Here is an 18,478-nt window from a genome sequence, read left to right as displayed (position 1 = left end):
TGTATATAGAACTTAATTGATATTATTTGAGCTGCGTCTAAATTCAATTAAGGGCTTCAGTCATGTCTTTGAGCACTTGGTGGAGTTCTGGGGATCAGGACTCCTGTCCAGTGTGACTATAGTGTCTCTGAGTTTTGACATACGTAATTAAATGGATTTCATTAACTGAACCAGTTTGGCGATATTTAAAACTTCCTAACCAGTGTGTGTGTGTGTGTGGTGTCTTTGCCCTGGTGTATGCGTCTCAAAGTTTATGGTCTGTGTCCCCATGTGGAAGTGTCGCTCGATCAGGATTAATTGTCTGTCCCACGTGTACGTGTATGTTTATGCGAGTGTCCATTGTGTCTCTTAGTGTTTATGTGCATTGACTGTGTGTGATGTTTGCGTTTACAGTGTGCGGGACTGTGCGCATGCCGACTTGTCTCCCCCCTGGTGGTGTGTGCGTGACTGTGCGTGTCCCCCTGTGGCGTTGCTATGAGTCAGAGGATGATGGACCTTTTCCAGGGTCTCTGCTCTGTAATTACCAGCCTTGCCTCTCGGGGGCAGTGCTGAGTGACTCACTGTGCTCAGTGGGCTGCTGCCCTGAGGCTGTGGGGCTATTGTGGGGGTAGGGAACATCTACATAACCTCACCTGCACACAATTCTGGGTTCTCCAGTGCTGGTAGGACTGGAGCAACATCTTCAGACAAACGCGTCTGGATACAACTGCTTAGTCACCGAGCTGCTCTTCAGACATTACTTTATCCCTATTGATATTTTATCTCGGGCATAATAACTACCAGCAATAATATTAATGAGTGACGATGTATGCCTCTCCTGGTCACCTGTGCTGCTGTGGTGTTCGCCCCCGTGTGTGCAGTCTGTCTGGCGCTGTGGGGAATGCGCTGTGGTCGGTGGCTGAGTGTTGGGCCTCTGCTTCGGCGTGGTTTGTACTGGGGCCTGGCTTGAGCGGTGCGATGCGGTCTCTGTGACGGGCCTGGTTGACTGCTTAGACTGTAGTTTGCGGGATGGCCATATTTCTGTGTTGCACGGTAGATTTTGTATAAAATAGTGGTGGGTGTCCTGCATCAACCAAGGGCAGCCACATTCAGCCAGCTTTCCTGCAGATTAGATTAGGACCCCCTTGGTAAAGTAGTCTAGAATGACTCTCCTTCTCATAACAAGCTTATATTAATGATTGATATATAGATTGTGTGTGTATATAGTTTTCTGTATTGTGCTCCACTTCCCTCCTCTCTTCACCAGTGAGGTTTTTTTAGTTAAAATGTATATATATAGTTTTTTAATTAATCGCATTGCCCAAATGTTTTGAAGTCCTTTTGGGCATCTTAATAAAAACAGGGGGGAGAATTAAAAATTTAAAATAACGAAGACCTATTGAAATCGCTCTCCCTGCAAATTCTACGACTTTATCTGGTAATCGTATTAGATCTGTTTTAATTAGGAACGAAAATTAAAAAACCTTATGAATATGCATAAGCAGTAATTAATATGCACAATTAAACCTCTCTCTCCCCTCTCCCCCCCCCCCCCTCCTTTTCTCTTCTCTTTCTATCACTCCCTTTTTCTGGCTCTTTCCCTTCCACCCTTTCTCCTATTTTCGTGATTTTCCTTCTCCCAATTTCTCTCTCATTCCCCCCCTCCTCTGCTCTGTACTGGGGAGAGTCTCTGGGTCTCAGATGCTTGGTGCCAGGAGGTCTGTGCATCTCCACCTCTGTTCTTGGCACGGTGGGCAGCCTGTCTGTCACGTCGGCACACCACGCCACCTCATTCCTAATTGCTGCTGCAGTTTGTTACTACACACAAGTGTGGTAAACACTGTAGCTGGCGCGTTCATGTCCCACTGACTGTCCTAAGAACCGATCAATGATGTTGGGTGTTTTTTCACTGCCTCCCTTCCCTTCCTTTATTAGGCTTTTTTGGTGGTGGGGGAAGCGGTGTTTAGGGCGACAGAGAAACTGGAGAGGGGTTGCAGCATTACTGATTAGTGGGAAGAGTGTGTGGTTAGTCTCTAGTGAAGGACACGGTGGTCCTGTGCTGAAAGGCACATCGGTGGGTCAGGCCGGAGAGCGGTCCTGTCCTGCGTGAGCTGTTACGAGTCGGCGCTGTGCAGTAACCAGCAGGGCCCGGTCACACCTTTGCTCTCCTCTCTCCCCATCTCTCTCTCCTTTTTCCATCTCTCCTCTCTCTCCCCCTCTCTCCACAGTTGCTGAACTTGCAGAGATCGACCCCCCTCTTCTCTTTTTAATTAGACAACAAAATCAAAAGAAAATATGAATATTCATAAGGAAGTCACATTAATATGCACAATTATGCAAATCAGTATGCAATTAAGCCTCATCTCTCCAGAGAGGCTCAGCAGTGCTAAAGCACAAGATGGTGAGGGAGGGGGGGAGAGGGGGGGGTTATTAGGAATTTCTGCTCCAGCGATCTTTAAAGTTTCAATTTTTTTCTTCCCCTTTAAAATCCTTTACTTGGAATCGATAACATGTTTAAAAGAAAATAAAGCAAACTAGCCACTTTAGAACTTTTTTTGTGTGAAATTCTGTGGAAACGTCTCTGTACTCCTTGAAATCCTGGCCCAGTGTAATATAAATTTTCTCTATTATCCTCGCCCCCCTCCAGTAACATCTCTATCTTTCTGCTGCCTGCGAGACGAACCTTCAGTTCCAAAGAAACGTTCAAGTCACTCCTGAAACTGAAAGGGGGATAGTGATGGAGAAATTGAATCTATGTAAGGTGTGGAAAGGTGGTGTTCACTTGCGCCCCAGTGCTGTGAGCTGCGGTGATGGGGCCGCTCAGAACTTCGGCCAGGAATAGCAAGGATAACAAAAAAGACTGTCGACAGAAAGATGAAGGCAGAATGAAAGCAGGAGGCAATTGCACCGAGAAACAAGTTTTTAACATTCCAACCCACCCAGCTCCGTAGCCGGATAGGATCCATAGTAATGCTGCTACAGCTGCCTTCCCTCAGCAGTGAAGCTCAGCACCCCCTGGGGTCCTACCCTGGAACTGCGCACCCTTCTCTCTCAGCCCTCAGCAAAGACACAGCTGTCTTATTTTTTCTTCATTTATTTGTATTGATATTTAGAGATGTTTTTGTGGTGAATTTTTTTAAACCAAGCCAGAACTTTGCACTTATCATTAGAAGTCGGCTGTCTTTTGTGCTGTATTGAGTGACTGTCTAATGTGTTGGTCTCTCCCCCCCGCCAGGCCTGGATGAGCGCAGTAGTTCGGGCTCCTGGGGCCCAGGGGAGCAGAACAGCCCCTCCTTCAATCAGAGTCGGGTAAGTGGGGCCGATTTATTTTCTTTTGGATGGTCGTGAATATTCTAGAATGTCTGGATAAACCGAATTCTGCAGAGAACATGTGGCTGGATTTTTTTTTTTTTTTTTTTTTTTTCTCTCCCCTCCCTCCGTCCCGCCGTGGCTGACGACTGCCTGTTTCTCTCTCCGCAGGGCTATGGAGAGGGCTCCCACTACAGCGAACATGAGGGGCTGTCCTCGTCCCCTTTCCTCAGCTCAGGGATAAGTGGTGAGTCTCTCCTGGGGGCCACGGAGACCTGCAAGGGCAGCCGGTCCCCACAAACGCCCAGTGGGCACCGGCCAACTGGCCTTTCTGGGAGCAGATATATATTTTTTCCCCCCCATGCGTCTATATTTTGTATTCTCAAACTGATCCTAGTGTGTAAGGGAAGTGTTACTGCCTTCAGTTCAGACCCAGAAGAAAGTAGTTTGTTTTGGCCCTAAATCCTTCCTCACACCCCCAGCAGGTTCTGTTCTTAATCAACTTAATTAGCAGAGTTTGGGCCACCCTAATTGGCTACCCCCAGAGTGTGCAGGTCAGGAGCTCCCTGCTGTGCATCTTTCCTTTTAATGGTGGTGTGTGAGCTCTGTGCGAGAATGTGTAAGCAAGTGTGGCTGTGGGGAGAGATTGTGCGTGAGAGCCTGGGAGGAGGAGGAGGGAAAGTGGTGGGGTGGCATCGTTCAGGGCAGCCCCTGAGAGAGGCAGAGGAGCTTCAGTGAGAGAGGGGGGGTTGGGGGTTTAAGGGCATCCGAGCACAAATGCTCCCCTGGGGTAACTCTGGTCTGCACCTGCTCCCCCAGCTGATTTGGGGCTGTTTCATTACCCCTGCACAGCCTATAGCACCGATCACTCCTGTCTGTGTGCCAGTGCCTCCCGTCCCCCCATCTCTGTCTTCTGCAAGAGCTCTGCCCTGGATACTGGGGAGTCGTGCTGCCTGCAGGAGACCTGGGGAGGCCGCCTCTCGGTCTTCAGCGCAGCGTTGTGGTTGTTGTTGGCCTAGCAGAGACTTGGACTTTGCCAATAGCAGTTGCCAGCCTGTCCGAAGCCCACAGTGTAAAATTGTTACATCGTACTACTTTTATCCAGAGTTTTTTTCCCCTCCTTTTCCTTTGAGTCTGTAAGCGTGGTGTGCAGGTAGGCCGGCTCCCAGCTCGTGTCGGTGGTATCGCACAGCTATCGGTGTTCAGTTCTTGGGTCTCGGTGCAGCAACTCTGCTGTGACTTTGCTGCTAGGTGGGGGTGTAAACTGCAACTGATGCCCGATCCTTCTCTCTCCCCCTCACAGGTAAATCTGAAAGAGTACCTTACCCCTCTTTTGGGAGAGAGGGAACGATGCCCGGTATCACTCAGGTAAGACCCAGCACTTTGTTTTTCCCCCTGCAAAGCCACTCCACACTGGACAGCTGTGCCCTCACCATCCAGCTCAATGGCCTGGCCGTACTTTCCACTGGTGGCTTTTCTCCCAAGGCAATCGTAGAAGGGTTTCACCTGGGCATCATGCCCAGCACACGTCCCTCCTGGCACAGGTCTGCATCCCTGACCTCTGCTACACACGATGCACTGCAGCACTAAAACACACCAGGCCCTCCCCTCCCACTGCCATTTGTGTGTGTAGACCCTATGCAAGCAGCCTAGTGATGGCACATTACTGTCCTGAAAATAAATTAATGCACACTTGCTGTCTGATTTGGCAACAGACCTGGCATTTGTAACTAAGTTTGTGCTCTACTTGATGTATTAATGTTTTCCCTGATTCATGTTGATGCTATTTTTTGTTGTGCTGAGTTCTGTACTCTCCTTAACTCTGTCTGGGGGGGGCTGGCCTTCTGCAATATGAAGAGCTTTTTTTAAAAAAACAAGCTTCTTCCTCTTCCTGTTGTGCCGTCCCTGTGTCACACTGCTAATTTAACTCGCCCAGTCTGCCCCAGTTTCCTCACATTGTGCTGTTGGGAGTTTCCTGCACAGTCGTGTGTGTGTGTGTGTGTGTGTGTGTGTGTGTGTGTGTGTGTGTGTGTGTATATATATATATAATATACACAGAGTTGTCCCCTGCACCTATACCCTCTGAATGCCACACACACACAGTCCCCTACACACTCGTACGCACACTAGCATAAACGCACACCGTGCTCTACCCCATCTGCCACAAGCATGTGTGCACATGCCTGACTGGCGTAGACTGACATGCACTCCTTCCACTGTAATACTGTAAGAAATGTACCCCAGAAACCAACACCCACCTCAAACAAACCCTCGCTAGCTTTGAGTGTAACAATGTGGGTCTGTCACCCTTAATAACGAATACATTTTGTTTATAATGTGCTCTTCTACCCAGAGCACTGCAAGTCAAGCAAAAAGTCAGACAGTAGGAAGACAGGTAGTACAACCATAGCAGCTCAAACATAAGAAAATACAGCAAACCGCACAGTAGCAACAATTAACATGCAGAAAAAGGGATTTTTAAAAAAAAGTGAGTTTTAAGACGCTTCTTAAAACTAATAGGTGAGTTCTTCTCACAGCCGTGGAGCATTGCTGCAGAAGGCTGTCGCCCATTGTTTAAAGTCTGCCACGGGGCTGCGGAAGAAATCTTGACCTTATCTTGTCATCCCCTGCTTGCCCACTACCCTCCAACAGTTGAGGACCTTTCAGTCCAGCCGCCCCACACCGCTCCTGTGTTGTCTGTATATTGTATTCTGTACACTGTCAAGTCAGTCAGGTATTCCTTCCGCTGGACAGAATCGGTGTCTCTGTTGGTGTGGTGCTGACTCGACTCCTCTCCCTCTCCCCTCCCTGCAGTCTGGTTTCCTGCCCAGCGAGATGGCGATGCCCAGCCCCGACGCGCTCTCCCCCTCTGGTATGAAGTCTGCCTCTCAGTTCTACCCCTCCTACCCCAACAACCCCCGGCGGCGGCCCACGGAGGGCAGTATCGGTAAGGGCAGGGGGGTAGTTTCTAGTCCAGTCCAGTGACTCTATACCCCCTCCAGTCCAGTAGCCATTGCTGATGCCGTAGCTCTCGCCAGGTATCTGTGATGTACTGTAGATATAAACGTGTATGAAATAACTAAAAGGTCATTTATTCTCTCCAGATGGCCAGCCGAAAAAGATCCGCAAGATGCCTCCAGGCCTGCCTTCCTCTGTGAGTACCCCAGGCCCCCGCATCGCTTCGGTGCGTTGCTGCTCAACCTCTTCCTAATGAAGCATGTGTTCAGGGATTGACGGTGCCAGGAACGGGAGAGGCATTGCGTGGGCCTGTGACCCCGATCCTGAGCCCTGTGCCTGTCTGCCGTCCCCGTGAATTCACACGGCTCTTGTGGGATTCTGGAGTAAAAGGGTGGTGTGGGGGGATGCTGTTGATGAATTCCAGAAAAACAAAATCGGTATTTAACACGGGTGCATTGTAATGTGATGTGATAGTGAAACTGGGCCTTATAGGGGGTATATGCTGTGGCTTGTGTAGCTGGGTTGTTACATAGCAGTCCGTGTGTCGCACACACACTATGCACTATGTGCTGATTTTGCACCCTGAGCGCGCCCGTCTGCTGGCGTCCTCGGTCCCAAGCCGACCTTGCCCTGCGTCTGAGCCCAGATTAGAACCCCAGACCCCTCCCCCCCGCTTCTTTCTCTCCCTCGTTCTCTCCTTCCGATTTTATTTAGGTTTAGCCGACATCTTTTGTCAAGTCAAGTTAAACTGAATTAGTTTTAAACTGAGCTTATCCACCCAGCCCTGCCAGTCCCCCCCCGCCAGACACCTGTAATCCCCTCTGATTACAGAGCGCTCCCCGCCCCGCCCCTGGCTGTTGCATTCTCCTGACATTTCCTGTCGGCGTCCGTGGGACCATTTTAAACGCCTCTATGGACAGGTTTCTCTTGTAGTGCCACCTGGGCGACGGACCTGGCCCACCACTCTGGAGCAGTGCTGCTCTGGTGTGTTAAGGGTTAAAAGTTGGGTGCTGCCGTTTTACTGGTTTCCTTTCCTGGAGAAATCCTTTCCCCCCTGTTTTTTGAGAGTCAATAGTGTTTCTACTCATTTCGTAATGGCGTCTGCTGGATTTATTTATTTTTTAATTAAAATTGTATTTATTAACTTCAGTTTCAAACGGATATATATATATATATAAGAAATTCCCTAAAATCCAGGAATAGATGCCAGATCGAGGCCTGTGCTCCTGCCGTGTGCTGGGGACACTCTTTCCCCCGGTCTTTGTCTCCCTCCCTCCCTTGCGTTCTCTCCTTCTCTCTCTCCTCTCCTGCACCTTCTGCCCGCCTCTTTCCCCCCTGCCCTCCCCTCCTAACCTCTCCTCCCCCCCCTCACGCTCTCGCGGTCTCTCTCTCTAGCTCCATGGCCCTCCCCCTCTTCCCAACTTCTCGCTCGTCTTTCTCCCCTACCCCCCCTCCCCCCTCTTTCTGTTTTTTCTCAACCTCTCTCTCTCTCCCACCCCCTCTCTCTCAGCTGCCTGTAGAGTTGGATGGGGTCCAGGAATGGGCAGATGGTGCTGTAATGAGAAGTGCATCTCCCCATTCCCTCTCCACTTCCCCCTGTTTAATCAAATTACAGAAAAAAAAGTCAATTTGCTGCATTTGCATTCTGCACTGCCGCCGCGCCGAGGCCTTTATTTCTTCACTCATGCAAGAAAGAAGGGAAAAAGGGGGGAAAAAAAAGAAAACATTGCAGACAGAGCTGGGGTGGAATGGGGGATGGGTATGAGGGGCTAGGGGGAGGTGTGTGGCGGGGAGGGTTAGGATTTTGTCTTAGGGTCTTAATGTCTCCTGGTGCATCCTGGGTTGCTTTTGTGAAGTCCACCTGTGGGGGGGAAATGGTCTCTGGGTGCGTTCTGTGCTTCTGCCAGACCCCCCCCACCCCCACCCCATCCGTCCCTGTGGACTGTGGGAGATGGGAACTGGTCTGGGCAAAATGTTTCTCTCTCACACTCGCTCTTTCTCCTGCAGGTGTATGCCTCGACCTCTGGAGAGGAGTACAGTCGGGACCCGGCCAGTTACCCCCCCTCCAAAGCGGGGGCGGTGTACCCCGGATCCTTCTACATGCAAGGTGTGTCCTGCGGGGCGAGAAACGGCAACGGAACATTTTAAAGCAGTTGCCGATGCTCTAGTCAGACTCTTTTAGTGCTATTAAATTCTTGTCTGCTGGTTTGTGCTGACTGTCTCCTCCCCCCCATGCTCAGAGGGCCTCCACTCCTCATCTGACCTCTGGAGCTCATCCGGTCCCCTCGCCCAGCCCGGGTACACTGCCATGCTGGGCAGCTCCGCGCACATCGGCCAGCCCGGCACCTTCACTGGCATCAACCCTCAGGACCGCATGGTCTGTGTGTGTCTGTGTGTGTCTGTGTGTGTGTGTCTGTGTGTGTCTGTGAACTGCACCACAACAAATGTCTCTCCCTCCCCTGCAGAAGCGGCAGCCCCTGTCCCTCTCCCCACAGAACTACCCTCTGCACGGTAGCGAAGTGAACGGCACCCTGCCCTCTGGGTTCCACTCCACCTCGGGGGGATACGCAGTCTCTAACCACACACCCCCCATCAGCGGTGCAGACAGTATCATGGGTATGTCCAGTCTCCCTTCTCCCCCCGTTTGCAAGAGGAGTTGGTTCTGTCTTGTATCTACTCTTGGTCACTTTTTGAGAGCTTGTGGACAGTTCTATTTCCTGCTTAGGGGTGTGCGAGCAAACAAAGGCAGAACACACACAGTGATGGTTTCACTGCTTTCTCACAAAATATTAAGTTTTTGTTCTTTCTCCTGTCAGCCAATCGCGGCACCACGACAGGCAGCTCTGGAGATGAGATTGGGAAGGCCTTGGCTTCTGTAAGTCCCGTTTTTAGTGTGTTCATGGATTTTATTTTATTTCTATTACTGGGGCTCTGGCGAAGAATGCATTTAAAATGTCAGTACACATGTATACACACTAGTGGGGTTGGGGAGAAAACACATGCACCACTTCTGAAAAATATACACGCACACACGCATGTTTAAACTAGGTCAGTGAAAAGCGCACACTGAACAGCAGCCTGGGAGCAGGGCTCAGTCGCAGGCCCATCGGCATCTACGCACAACACAACTGTTATCTGTATCATTAATCCCCTCCCCCACTGTTCAAGCCACTGCTAACTCTTCAGATTGGCCTTGTCTGACCCGTCTGTCACTCTGTTGTATAGATCTACCCTTCGGACCACAACAGCAACAACTTCCCCTCCAACCCTTCCACTCCAGTCGGCTCTCCCCAGGGCATCCCAGGTGAGGGGGCTGGGGCTCACATGGGGGTTATGGGAAGTGGATTTTTTAAAAATATATTAAAAAAAAAAAAAAAAAAAAAAAAAAAAAAAAAATGTAAGCAAACGCTGTAGGGAAATATTTATAAGTAAATAATCCTTTTGAGTTTTGCATTTAAATCCCCATCGTGTTTTCTCTGGGGTGTTTGACCAGCTCTCAGTCCAGCCATCGCCTCCTAGAGTCCACATACGCTTTAATCTCCACCGCATCTGCCTTACTGGTCCTGTTCAGTTCCTATGAGGACCTGCAGCTCCACCTAGTGGTAGAAAGTCACTGCAGCAGCATTACACTTCAAACTACTTGATTTCCAATCTCAGTCTTGAATGGGCAACTGTAGTTGTATGTATTGATACTGTAGTGACTTGAATTGCTTCAGTAGTTGACATTGTAGGGATTATTAATGTTGTCGTTGTTGTAAGGGCTGTTTTTTCTCTCCTCCATGGCAGCCTCCTCTCAGTGGCCCAGACCCTCCGGCCAGGCTGCTCTATCTCCCAATTATGAAGGAGGGCTGCATGCACTGGTAAGCTGTCAGGGTGGGGGGGGGGCTGTGTTTACAGTTCAGTCTTGTTCCGTCATTGGTTTAGAGTTGTGTAGAACTGCCACGCTGACCGTCATTCTCTCTGTCCAGCAAAACAAGATGGAGGACCGACTGGAGGAGGCCATCCATGTGATGCGCAGTCATGCAGTGGGCCAGGGGGGGGCGCACTCCGACGTGCAGAGTCTGCTCAGTGCCGCCATGCAGAACGGGGTGGGGGGCCTTGCCCAGGCCTTCTCCAACGCCGGCCTACTTGGCAACCGGCACTCTGCCATGGTAAGAGCCCAGTACACCAGCGAGATCAGTAGTAGTTACCAGTTGTATGGCAGTCGGAGTAGAGGACAAGGGCTTGAGCTCCAGTTTTGACCCGCTCTTCTCTGCATGTAATTGCTCAGTTCTCCACCTGCACAGAGCTGTGGGAGTCTGTGGTTTAACACTTGTATATCGATATCTGCAATTCTTCTCTTTTGTTCCCCCCCCCAGGGCGGTCACCATGAGGATGCAGCCGGCCTGCCCCCCAGCGCTGCTCTGCTGCACGGTCACCACACCCTGCCGCAGTCCGGTGCCCTGTCTGACCTCAACCGACAGCCAGAGGGCTTCACCAGTATGTACAACCCCTGAACACAGCCCCTCTGCACCCAGACAGGAAGCTGAGAGTGTGTGACAGACATGTGCAGAGACTTGTGACAGACATGTGCAGAGACGGTGGTGGTGGAGTAAATCTAGTTGGGCAACACACCGAGCGATTGGACGCACCTGTCCCTGCTCACCCCTATGTATCCATATTGGCTACAGTCTCCCTTCCTTCTGTCGACCTTCACACTTTCAAACTCGTTCTCTCCCTCCCCCTTGCAGGTCTGTCTGGGGGTATCTCTCGCTCCACGCTGTCCTCCAGCAGCTCGGACATCAAGCGCGAGGACAAAGATGACGACGAGAACTCGTCCATCGCAGACAAGTCAGACGATGAGAAGAAGGAGAAAGGGTCTCGCACCCGAACAAGGTGCCCGCCCCCCTCTGCACACACGCGTGCTGCCTCGCAGCAGAGCGCAGTGCGGCCGCCGTCACGGGTTTTGTAGGGTTTTGTTGCTGCTAGAGCGAATTAACATAAGGGGGTGGGGTTTCCATCAGCTCAGTAGCATCAGACCCCAAATCTGGCCTTTGACGTTTTCATGGGGGTTGACTTCAGCGGAGAAGTTGTTTGCAGTCAACATGCAACTGAATAATACTGATGATGACTATTAAATTCGCATCTGTCTTTTGCCCCGGGAGGCTGGGGCCTGAACTGTAACGTGCCTAACTGTGGCTGTGCTCTCGCCACCTGTCCTTCGAACCCACTTTCAAGGCCTTCTGCCGGCCCTCCTGGACTCCGAGCCTCCCCACATGGGGGCGTTTGCTCTTGGGCACACTGAGTTCTACTTCCCTATGGCTGGCAGTAATTGGCACCACGGGGATCGAGTCCAGAGAGATGACATATTAGCAGTAGTAGCAGTGTGTGTTGTGAGATGCCTCCTTCATCTAGGAGTGTTTTTTTTTTTTTATTATTTTCTGTTTTGGTGCACATGCCGTGTATGTTCCTCTACATGCGTGTGGGGCCTCACTGCGGATCTGGCAAGCGCGCTATTGCGTGTCTGGTGTCTGTGAATATTTATCCCACATAGGTGGAGAATAAATATGATTTTAAATGAGAATTAAAAAATCTCTAGATCACTTGCGATTACCAGTAGTGTCCAGTGACCTGTATTTGTTGACCCTGATTGATAAATTACATAATGTGTTCAGAGTAATGCTAAACCTTAACAGGGGTTGGTTCCAACACATTGAACCTGTAGAACACACACACACACACACACACACACACACACACACACACACACACACACACACACACACACACGCACACATTATCACAGTAGTGTTGAAATGCTCTGTTGGACACCTGCAGTGCTGGCTGTCCTTGTCACTCAGGGTCTGATTTGTCATCTTGCTCCCCATTGTCACATTGTTTTCAGAAAAGAGACGTTTTCCTTCCAGACCAGCTCAGGCCTCTCAGACCAGGGACTGGAGTAAGTGTCCTCGCCCGCTCGCACGCACCTGAGCTCTGGGCAAGCACAGGAGGAGGAAGGGGGTGGGTGGTGGGTAGTCTTTGTTAGGCATACGTGTGAATATGTAGGTTGTACAGCATCCTGACACATTACAATGAGCAGCCTCCAGTCCATGCAAGTGTGAAACAAGCCCAAATTGAGTGCAGGTTTCTGTCTTTGCCAGCTGGATGGAAAATGGTAAAGATGGGCAGATTTGGGGAAGGGCAGGACTGTAGGTAGTTTTGTATTTCCACAAATGCTCACTTGAGGCTGTTGCTTTTTTTTTTACACTTTAGTGATCAGATAGTGATTTAGTGAGGTCAGAGGTCAAAAGCCACAGTTCTCATGACCAGTAGACATGGATCCAAGGGACCGAACCCCTCTATAAATACACAACCCTGTATACATCAACCTTAAACTTGATATACTGTCCATCCTATGTGGGATAAATAAGGGAACTTGGGTTGGCAGTGTGCTGGGTGCAAAACAATGTCAGAGCTGCGCAGACACAGAAGCCTGCAGAGCAGCCAGCTGGGGCCACAGCTGCGCTCTCTGGGTTGGAGGCCCGGGTGTTTGTAGACATGGGCAGAGAGGGGGAAGGTGCTGTGTTCTGGGAAGCCATGGCAGGGGCAGATCAGTCACAGCAGCAGGACGGTCAAGAGACTATTTGGTTGGTTTTCTCTGGGTTAAGAACTTCCACAGGACTGGGGAGGGACTGGACAACTGCAAACACTGCGTCCGTCAGGCTGCTCCAGAGCACCACCTGCCTGTGAATTTATGGCAGAACACACTTTTAAGAGGGGGAGGGGGGAAATACAAGAGATATACTGGGGTTGTGCAGGTTGTTAACAAGAACAACCTCTCCCAGGTTTTGGTTCTGACTGAGTTCCTCCAGTGGCTCTTCTAACGGGCTGCCTGTGTCCAGGATCAGCTGTCCAGAGTGGCTGCCGATTCTAACACGGCAGAGTCAGTGTGTCCGAGCCAAGGACAGAATAAAAGTCCATGAAACGAGCTGAGGAGAGCAGCCCTGAGACTGGGGCAGCTCAGCCAGCCCCTCATATTGTGTGTGTGTTTGTGCGTGTTCAGCTGCAAGTCTGCATGTCAGTGGTAGAATGGATGCGATTGTTTACCTGTAGCTCAAGAGTCAGGGGTACTCCTCTGTCCCCCTCACTCGTGTGTGTTTATAGATGCGTTTGTATATAATTGTGTGTGTGTGTGTGTGTGTGTGTGTGTGTAATATATATAATTACACACTCACCTAAAGGATTATTAGGAACACCTGTTCAATTTCTCATTAATGCAATTATCTAACCAACCAATCACATGGCAGTTGCTTCAATGCATTTAGGGGTGTGGTCCTGGTCAAGACAATCTCCTGAACTCCAAACTGAATGTCTGAATGGGAAAGAGAGGTGATTTAAGCAATTTTGAGCGTGGCATGGTTGTTGGTGACAGACGGGCCGGTCTGAGTATTTCACAATCTGCTCAGTTACTGGGATTTTCACGCACAACCATTTCTAGGGTTTACAAAGAATGTTATGAAAAGGGAAAAACATCCAGTATGCGGCAGTCCTGTGGGCGAAAATGCCTTGTTGATGCTAGAGGTCAGAGGAGAATGGGCCGACTGATTCAAGCTGATAGAAGAGCAACTTTGACTGAAATAACCACTCGTTACAACCGAGGTATGCAGCAAAGCATTTGTGAAGCCACAACACGTACAACCTTGAGGCGGATGGGCTACAACAGCAGAAGACCCCACCGGGTACCACTCATCTCCACTACAAATAGGAAAAAGAGGCTACAATTTGCACAAGCTCACCAAAATTGGACAGTTGAAGACTGGAAAAATGTTGCCTGGTCTGATGAGTCTCGATTTCTGTGGAGACATTCAGATGGTAGAGTCAGAATTTGGCGTAAACAGAATGAGAACATGGATCCATCATGCCTTGTTACCACTGTGCAGGCTGGTGGTGGTGGTGTAATGGTGTGGGGGATGTTTTCTTGGCACACTTTAGGCCCCTTAGTGCCAATTGGGCATCGTTTAAATGCCACGGCCTACCTGAGCATTGTTTCTGACCATGTCCATCCCTTTATGACCACCATGTACCCATCCTCTGATGGCTACTTCCAGCAGGATAATGCACCATGTCACAAAGGTCGAATCATTTCAAATTGGTTTCTTGAACATGACAATGAGTTCACTGTACTAAACTGGCCCCCACAGTCACCAGATCTCAACCCAATAGAGCATCTTTGGGATGTGGTGGAACGGGAGCTTCGTGCCCTGGATGTGCATCCCACAAATCTCCATCAACTGCAAGATGCTATCCTATCAATATGGGCCAACTTTTCTAAAGAATGCTTTCAGCACCTTGTTGAATCAATGCCACGTAGAATTAAGGCAGTTCTGAAGGCGAAAGGGGGTCAAACACAGTATTAGTATGGTGTTCCTAATAATCCTTTAGGTGAGTGTGTGTGTGATATATAATTTAAAGTGTTAATATATACAGTTTGTGTGCATGTATATTTATATATGATGTGTGTGCATGCGTCTATGTATTTTGTGTGTGTGTATTTTATGTGTGTGTGTGTGTGTGTGTACACTGTTGCTGCCGTGAGGGTCACTCAGCTGTCTCTCTGTCCCGCCCCTGTCAGCCCGGACGAGGAGGACGATGAAGACCTCCCAGTAGAGATCAAGGCGGAGCGTGAGAAAGAGCGGCGGGTGGCGAATAACGCCCGCGAGCGGCTGCGGGTGCGAGACATCAACGAGGCCTTTAAAGAGCTGGGGCGCATGTGCCAGCTGCACCTGAGCAACGACAAACCTCAGACCAAACTGCTCATTCTGCACCAGGCCGTGAACGTAATACTCAACCTGGAGCAGCAAGTGCGAGGTCAGTGTGGGAGAGTGGGGATGTGTGCCCCGTCTGCCCCCCCCCTCCACCCCCAGGCCCCCCGAATCCCTCCGGTCTGCCCCCCCTCCACCCCACCCCACCCCCCATAGCTTCTGTTTTTTTTTTTGTTTGCTGTAGAATCAGACGCACACCTGCATCACGTGTGAATTAACAAACATAGTGGCATGGGGCTCGCTGCACTGTGTGAGGTGATCATGTGTGTTTGTGTGTGTGAGTGTGAGAGCTGCATGTCTTACTCACACGCCCCCACCCCCTATTTTCTCCTCCTTTTCAAAATTGGCACCCTTGAGTTGCTGCTCTCTTTAAACACTCCTGTCGCTATCCCTCTGCTCCCCCTCCCCCCGTGTCATGTCGCCCTGTCTCCGTTGCCGTCCAGTGGGGGGGGTTGTGTGCAGCTGTTAACCTGATATTTCCTCCTTCCCCCCCAGTGTTAACTTGTCATGCTTAGGCTTATTTGTGGTGGTTTCCCTGCCGCTGTGCCCTTGCCCTGCGGTCCTGCTGGCCATGGTGGTCTGTTCTCTCATTTTCCCCTCTGGTTTCCTTTACAGTTGTCAGCAGAGGTTTTGTTGATTTTTATTTTATTTATTTTTTTAACTGCGAGTCAAGTCTACCTTCAGCTCTACCCCCCCCACCCATACCTCGACTTCCAGCTTTGTAACACCTAATGTGTGTCTGCCTTTCATATCTGGCAGGGGTCGCTCTTCCTCTCTTGCTCTTCCCCCCTCAACTTCTCCTTTCCTAGCGCTCTCCTTTTTCTTGCTTTTCCCTCTGTCTTTAGACAGTCCCCCATTGACCCGTCGACCCAAACGCTTGCTGTAGTAGTTCAAACCCCCCCATCACAAGGATACACGTACAGATGATGTGATTTTGTGGCCTGCGTTCACTCTGTGCTATTTTAAAAACTGTAAAAGACGAATGAACAAACTAAATCGGCCACAATAAATAATGGCGCCTAATAAATACAGAAGCAGTCCTTGATTACAACAAACCTCTGCTCTCGCTCGCTTTCGATACTATTAAAATAAGTAAACGTGACTGTTACATTATCACAACTCCACAGAACATCCAGTGTTCTTCAGCCCTACCCCCAACCCCCCCCTTCCCCCAGCCACACTAGGAGTAGCATCTCTGATCAACAATGATCATATCTGGACATCCCCGAAAGGCGTGTGATTTGTGTCCAAGGAGGTGGCATCGGAGTGCAACCATCCCCTCTCTCCCTCTCGCTCGCACTTTCATTCGGATCCAAAAGCAGTTGGTAGTCGCTTTCTGGTGCCGTTGTCCTGGTCGTGCCTTGGGCTGCTCCACCCCCCGCTCTCTCTCCGCAACAAAAACGCAAACTCTGATCCGGCTCCGGAGGTCTTCCTCGTCTCTCCCTCCATGGTGGAGCTGTCTGTCTATGTGCCAGTCCAGGATGTACAGTATTGAATTAGTCGGTCATCTGCCCTGACGGATGGGATGGGTTTCACTGGTTCTCCTCTGTTACCCAGTCAGGCTTTGGAAACCCATTACAATTACTATGGGCCTCTCCACATCCATCCTGCAGCACAGACAGACCAGCACAGACTGACAGTCATGATGGCAGAAGTGGCAGCTCTGGGGGTCCGCCTGGGGAGTGAGGGGCTGCCGTTAAAGCTTGTTGAAGCCTCTGGGGGTCCTGGGTGCAGTCTGCGCTGTTGAAGGGATGGGCTCCGTCCTCGTTGGAGCAGGGGACACTGGCTGTGCCGGCGGCCCACACGACCACGGCCCTGCAGCGCTGACTGCCCGTTCTCTGTAACCAGTCCATGAACTAAAACCACGCCCCTTCCCCCCTCCCCCCTCGGCAGCAGTGCAGCAGAGGAGGGTCTGACGCCGGAGGAGAAGGAGCAGCGTGACCGGGAGCGGCGCATGGCCAATAACGTTCGGGAGCGGGTGCGGGTGCGAGACATTAACGAGGCGTTCAGGGAGCTGGGCCGCATGTGCCAGATGCACCTTAAGACCGACAAGGCCCAGACCAAGCTCATCATCCTGCAGCAGGCAGTGCAGGTGATCCTGGGCCTGGAGAAGCAGGTGCGAGGTACGGCTCCGCTGACCGAGCTAGCTGCTGCCCGCCACGGGGGGCCGCCGTGCCCCCGCGATGCTCCACCACTCCACGCAACTCCACACAACTTCCCTCTCGCTCGCCGCTACTCCTGCTGCCGCTTGTGCCCCTGTCTGGCTTCGACGCTTCCCGCTCTCCCTTGTTCTGTCCTTTACCCCCCCCACAGAGAGAGTGAGGTGGGCTTTAGTGTGTGCTGCTGCCGCCGTCACCCTGTCTGCTCTCATTTACATCTCCCCCTCTCTCTGCCCCTCTTCCCCTCTATCCCCCTCTCTCTCTCTTTCTCAGTGAGCCCCACTGCCATTTGATTCTTGATCTTTATTTGCAGTTCATGTTTTTAATTGCTGGTCTTTTGTTTTGCTTGATGTGCTCCATCTGTCAGTGAACCCCCTCCCCACCTGCACCCTTAGCTCATCCTTCCCCTGTTTTTTGGTTTGATGTTTTTATACCCGTGAAGCAGTTTGAGCAGTCATGATGTCACAGTGTCCCTGTGGGAGCCACTCACAGATTCCTGCTCCCCAGGGAATCCAGTAGTTTTTATTTGAATTAAGAATTTGGAAAACCTTTGTTAAAAAGGACAATATTAACCAGTCTGCGTTCTTCCCTCAGAGCGTAATCTGAACCCCAAGGCAGCCTGTCTGAAGCGCAGGGAGGAGGAGAAGGTGTCGGGGGTGGTGGGGGACCCCCAGATGCAGCTCTCAGGGGGGCACCCTGGCCTGGGTGGCGAGGGTCACAACCCAGTCAGCCATATGTAACACCCAGGTGAGTGGGATGGGGGGATGCATTTGTAGACCATGTGAGCAGCCCTCCCTGCAGCCCCTGCAATGTGCAGACCAGTCACTGACGGCTTCTCTCTGCTCCTGCAGATCCTGTGGGGTTTCCTGGGCTCTCGGAAGATGTGGCCTTATTTTCTTCTTCCATCGCGACTCTCCTCCGCGTCTGTCTGCCCGTCTGTCTGTGTGTGTCAGCCCTTCACACAGAGACGCGCACACAGACGCCCAATTACTGCCAAAACTGACACAGCCGGGCTTGCTCCTCTCCACACCCGACCAGCGCTAATGTGAAGAGAACAGATTTTTTTTATTAATGTATATCTATATATCAATATATCTATAGATAGATATATAGATATATATAGATATATAAAAGTGTATTTGCTTCCATTATATCATATGGAACAGGAGTGTCCTTCAGAAACCGCAGACCCTTTCACTGCCGCGAGAGAGAGGTAACGACCCAAACAACAAGGATTTGTGCCTAATACTCATTGTTTGTTTGTTTGTTATA

At 50.7% G+C, this 18,478-nt stretch overlaps 1 protein-coding gene across 3 annotated transcripts in view; it reads left to right on the top strand.

Annotated features, from left to right (window-relative positions):
* The window catches only part of tcf3b (transcription factor 3b), a 31,653-nt gene extending 13,424 nt beyond the window's left edge, over positions 1-18,229 (top strand). For 2 of the 3 annotated variants that reach the window (XM_066695208.1, XM_066695206.1), the window contains 18 exons: positions 3,215-3,288; positions 3,460-3,535; positions 4,592-4,656; positions 6,103-6,235; positions 6,393-6,442; positions 8,254-8,353; positions 8,487-8,623; positions 8,712-8,862; positions 9,063-9,121; positions 9,472-9,550; positions 10,033-10,106; positions 10,215-10,397; positions 10,605-10,725; positions 10,977-11,121; positions 12,131-12,184; positions 14,858-15,093; positions 17,801-17,953; positions 18,058-18,229. In XM_066695208.1, the coding sequence (XP_066551305.1) occupies positions 3,215-3,288; positions 3,460-3,535; positions 4,592-4,656; positions 6,103-6,235; positions 6,393-6,442; positions 8,254-8,353; positions 8,487-8,623; positions 8,712-8,862; positions 9,063-9,121; positions 9,472-9,550; positions 10,033-10,106; positions 10,215-10,397; positions 10,605-10,725; positions 10,977-11,121; positions 12,131-12,184; positions 14,858-15,093; positions 17,801-17,946 (1,883 nt within the window). In that variant the 3' untranslated portion in view covers positions 17,947-17,953; positions 18,058-18,229. Of the gene's footprint in view, positions 1-3,214; positions 3,289-3,459; positions 3,536-4,591; positions 4,657-6,102; positions 6,236-6,392; positions 6,443-8,253; positions 8,354-8,486; positions 8,624-8,711; positions 8,863-9,062; positions 9,122-9,471; positions 9,551-10,032; positions 10,107-10,214; positions 10,398-10,604; positions 10,726-10,976; positions 11,122-12,130; positions 12,185-14,857; positions 15,094-16,940; positions 17,171-17,800; positions 17,954-18,057 lie in introns of all 3 variants that reach the window. The other variant, XM_066695207.1, reaches the window with a different exon arrangement.
* Positions 18,230-18,478: the final 249 nt, after the last annotated feature.

This window comes from Amia ocellicauda, chromosome 22 (assembly GCF_036373705.1).
Source record: "Amia ocellicauda isolate fAmiCal2 chromosome 22, fAmiCal2.hap1, whole genome shotgun sequence".
NCBI lineage: Eukaryota > Metazoa > Chordata > Actinopteri > Amiiformes > Amiidae > Amia > Amia ocellicauda.
Note: the sequence above shows the minus strand (reverse complement) of the source record. Positions and strands in the feature narration are given on the sequence as shown.